Source organism: Opisthorchis viverrini (assembly GCF_000715545.1).
Source record: "Opisthorchis viverrini unplaced genomic scaffold opera_v5_306, whole genome shotgun sequence".
Classification (NCBI taxonomy): domain Eukaryota; kingdom Metazoa; phylum Platyhelminthes; class Trematoda; order Opisthorchiida; family Opisthorchiidae; genus Opisthorchis; species Opisthorchis viverrini.
In genome coordinates this window covers 185,111-189,994 of record NW_008751964.1, presented here as the reverse complement: position 1 = coordinate 189,994, position 4,884 = coordinate 185,111, and the positions used below count along the sequence as shown (strand labels likewise).

Below are 4,884 nucleotides of genomic sequence, written 5' to 3'. Positions count from 1 at the left end.
ATGAAGTTGAACAAGAATGGGGAGAGTGGACATCCTTGTCTGACACCACTTTTGTAGGGAAGCTTTTGGAGAGCTCACCATACACCCTCACCCGCCCAGAAGTATGTGAATATAGAGATCGGATTATGTTTACAAACTTCTGGGGCACACCCCGTTGAGCAAGTGTAGTTAACAGAACTGATCGATCAACAGAATCGAACGCACCCTTGAAGTCAAGGAATACCAGGATTGTGAGTCGTCTGTACATGTGGCGTTGCTCTAACACCTGACGGAGTGTGAAGATGTGGTCAACGCAGCCTCTACCCGGTCGAAATCCCGCTTGATTCTCACGAGTCAAGACTTCGCGTGCCGCCATAAGACTAGGAAGAATCAATGACGCCAGAAGCCTTGTCACAACAGGCGTCAAGCTAACACCTCTGTGGTTGCTGCATTCACTGCGAGTGCCCTTTTTGAAAATGGGTACCACTATCGATTCACCCCAGTTGTCTGGGACGGTCTCATTCTCCCAGATAAACCCAAATAGGCTAGACAGGCACTGACTGAGGAATCCACCGTCATCCTTGAAAAAAGCAGGTGGAAGGTTATCAGGAACAGCAGCACGATGGCGCTTGAGTAGAGAAATGCATTCGGACACTTCTGAGACTGAAGGCGACTCCTCTATAAAGCTCCTGAGGCCACCGAGCCTGTCACATGAACCCTTCAAAATATTGATACAGGACTAGTTAAGTGCATATCCGCCTTATCAAAAGATGCAGTACTTACTTGAGCTGCCTCCACTGGGATTCTGGAAGGCATAAGTACCAGTGACTGACCTCTGGAAACGGTACCGGATTCCACCTTCCCCGTGACAAATATACCCATATCTTTGTATTTATCAGTGATAGGGATACGGAGTGGTCCATCCGTCTTTCGGCTTATGCTCGGGAGGGAGTCCAAAAACTCGAGTAGGGAAGGACCACGGTACCAGGAACAGACGGATTCGCTGGGAACATCGCGGAGGAAGGCGCCAGTGTACCCAGAGCAAGGCATAAAATGCACCTCCGTCCTCATATTGAATCCAACCTTTTTTAAAAATGGAATAATCTTCTCTTTGCACTCGTTATATCGAGCCTCATCCCACAAGACTGTTGGGTCATCCATTTTGTTGACAACGACGACTAAGTATTTCACACCAGCCGTCTTAACCAGCACAGCGTGTTCCCGAGTTTGGCCTCCCTTTTCAAACCCCGTCTCGAATTCCCCTCGACGGGCCGAAATAACCAGGATAGCCAAATCAGCCACCACTGCGCCGGAAATCATGTTTGGAACGAAGGATTTGTGGCCCGGAGCATCAATAAGAACGAAACGCTTTTTCTCTGTTTCAAAGTAGGCTCGTCCGCACTCGACTGTCTTTCCTTTATCGCGTTCCTCGGGATTGGTATCAAGCGCCCACGATAAGTACCAGGTTTCGCGGTTCTTCTCCTTGGCCTCACGCTCGTATTTTTCGAGAGTGCGCTTATCCACCATGTCTGGTGAAATAAAGTAAGAAAAGTCGAATAACTACCAGTGAGGTACAGTAAGTGTCCACCAATTGTTGACTTCCCGGCGTCTACATGACCAATGAAGACGAGATTAATCGTATCCTTGCGGGTGCTAGGGAGTTCCGGCACACGAGACAGCTGTGGTTGGAAAGAAGTATGCTAAGAGTACACAAACCTACCTCGTGATCACATGGGAAAATCTCATCATCTTGAGCTGGCGTGTCCCTTTCCATTGCTTTTATGCAGGTAATGATGAAATTTAGAAACTCACTCTCTCCTGGGTCTTCGACCGTATCGCCAGAGACCGGATACTCAGCTACAGGGTCTTCATCCGTCGTTGTGACAAGCGGTTGCGTTGCTTTCGGATGTATAACATAAGGCTGACCTGGTATAAATTCAGGTGCATTGATATCAAGGTTAGAAAACGAGGTCACAACCGAACTATCAACCTTAAGCTGTTCCTCCCATGAATTCATCGCGCCAAATGTGACTCGCCCAATCGTCCTAGACTTCAGTTCAATCGTAGTTAACAGAAGGCTCCGTGGGAAAACTGAGACTAATCGGAAGGTGCCCGATACTGTTTGCAGTTGCACAGTGAGCGGTCAAAAGTAGATAAGCAGCTCCTCGTCACCACTGGTGCGAGTGAATATGACGGCATTAGCAGCGTTTGTTGGAGCAAAATACAGCAAACATTGAGTAGTAACAGGCATATGTTTCAGTTTGAGGTATCATGGGTCGACCTCCGACTGGATGTCTGATACGCCTACATTAGTGGGGGGAACAGGAACCTGTGAATATGAAGAGCAAGAACTTGGTTGAACTGAGCTGATTGTTTAGGAGAACCAGAAATTCACGTCCGTAGGCAAAGTATTGCTCTGCCGTCGGTGCACTACATGCCTGCACGTACTTAGCGCGCCGTAACTTCTTTTTCTTGCACCTGTTATTATCCTCCACATCTGTCTTATATCACTGCTTTGCCGCTGAACAACTGGACGGTCCATGAACCAAGTTTAGCGGTGATAGTTTACAGGGCCGAATGGTTACCTACTGGATTGATCATCTATGCTTCAGTGAGCGGACAGCTTGCCCGAAACTGTGGCGTTTTTGTACCCTTATTTTACTTCCTTCAGTGAGAGCTTGCCCGAAACTGTGGCGTGTTTGTACCTTTATTTTACTTCCATTATAACACTAGGTATTTCATCAATTGCATAATCTAATCGTGTTTGAATACGAGAAACTACAAAAAACGCGCCCTTGTACAATTTCACATAATACAAGCGTGGTCACGTGCTTCGACTCTCTCTTCTGATTTCGCTCGCGCTTGCAGCGGTCATTCGCGAGTCTCATATACTAACTCTGGTACCCAAAACATTTCAGACTATTTTCGGAATCTATTATATGTGGAAACTGTTCAGAAGAAGACCTCTGGACCAACACTATTGGATTATTGTTTATTCGCTGACCTGGGCCAACGACGAACTATTTTAAAGAGAACAATTGTTAGTGAGTCTGTTCCATCTGACCTATTTATTTTTGTATACCCAACTTAGCGTAATTATTTTTATTACTTTGCCACACACTCCTGGTAAACTGACTTATTGGGTAGCCAGACCACTACAAATTTGGTGAGCCCGAGTATTTCTAGATATTTTTTTTAAAAACTTTTCCTTTCAAATCGTCGTAATTTTACTTCTTTTGCCCGGTAATCATGGAGGCACACTTTGACTCAGCGGAATTAGTCGAGAATGCAATTAGTATACGTTTACCAGACTATAATCCACGCAACCCAAGGGTATGGTTTCACCAGGTTGAGGCCGTTTTTGCCACCCGACGCATCGCTTCCCAAGTCACCCGGTTTTCCTATGTTGTCCAGCATCTTCCTTGTGATGTAGCAACAGAAGTTGAAGATCTGTTGGAAGATATTCCTAAGGAAAATCCGTATGACGCCCTTCGAGCGGCCGTCATAAGTAGGACAGGGAAATCAGAAAACAAAATGCTGCGGGATTTATTCACCACCGTCGAACTTGGGGACAGATCGCCATCACAAATGCTTCGCCACATGCGCAGTCTCCTCTGCGGCCGTAAGCTAGCAGAGGAGATCATGGCCCAACTATGGCTCGACAAACTCCCACCCTCCATGTCCCACGTCATCAGCGCTTTCGTTGATGACCACAGCTTAGAGCAGCTAGCCCGGATGGCGGATAAGATACACGAAACATACCCCAGTAACTCCGTAAACTCCGTCTCCCGCCCTGCACCCACTACAGATTCCGACCCGCTTCTTGCTTCTATATCGCACCTACAAACCAAATTTGACGCTTTGACCGATCGCCTACAACGGTTAGAGATCAACAGGCATCGACCACGTTCACGATCCAGATCGTCATCTCGTGCCCGTCTCCCTTGGTGCTGGTATCACCAAACTTATGGCCCAAAAGCACGCAAGTGTCAACCACCTTGTTCTTTCAAGCCGCGTTCCAACACCCCTTTAAACACCCCGGCCAGTCAGTAACGGCGACGACTGTCTGTGGCCCTCCTCGCACTAGTCGCCTGTTCCACATTACCGATCGTTCAAGTGGTCTACGTTTCCTCGTAGATACGGGAGCTGAAGTTAGTGTGCTACCACATAAGAATCCACTTCGCGATTCTCCTTCTTCCTCCTTACAAGCCGCCAACGGTACCCGCATCGCTACATACGGCGAACGTTCCCTCACACTTGACCTTGGATTGCGACGTGCGTTCAAGTGGATCTTTCTTTTGGCCGACGTCCAAAAACCCATCATCGGTGCAGATTTCCTGACCCATTACAGTCTATCTGTCGACGTGCGACACAAACGTCTTATAGACACGCTTACATCTCTCTCAGTCAACGGAATTAGTGCCCCAACTTCATCCACAGGTATCCGCGTTATCTTACCGGATTCACATTTTGCTGACATACTTAGGGATTTTCCAACCCTTACTCACCCATGTCAGTACACCCAACCGGTCACTCATTCCGTCGTTCACCACATTCAGACGAGAGGTCCACCTGTCCATGTCAACCCCCGCCGACTCCATCCGGATAAGCTACAAATCGCAAAACACGAGTTCGAACACATGCTCGAACTCGGCATCATCCGCCCTTCATCGAGTCATTGGTCATCACCCCTACATATGGTACCTAAGAAATCTAAAGGTGATTGGAGACCCTGTGGAGATTACCGTTCTCTCAACAACGCTACTATCCCAGACAGGTATCCCATCCCACATATCCACGATTTTGCAAGTACCCTATGCCATACAAACATTTTCTCCAAACTCGATCTCATAAGAGCATACTACCACATACCCGTAGCTCCGGATGACATTCCCAAAACAGCCA

The 4,884-nt window shown here is 47.6% G+C and overlaps 1 protein-coding gene across 1 annotated transcript in view; it reads right to left on the bottom strand.

The window, feature by feature from the left end:
- Window positions 1–1,905, bottom strand: part of T265_14962 (hypothetical protein) — a gene marked incomplete at both ends in the record, with an annotated part of 27,171 nt that extends 25,266 nt beyond the window's left edge. The window contains 3 exons of the mRNA XM_009176008.1: window positions 763–1,508; window positions 1,544–1,658; window positions 1,700–1,905. Of these exons, the coding sequence (XP_009174272.1) occupies window positions 763–1,508; window positions 1,544–1,658; window positions 1,700–1,903 (1,065 nt within the window). The remainder of the gene's footprint in view (window positions 1–762; window positions 1,509–1,543; window positions 1,659–1,699) is intronic.
- Between the last annotated feature and the right edge of the window lie 2,979 nt (window positions 1,906–4,884).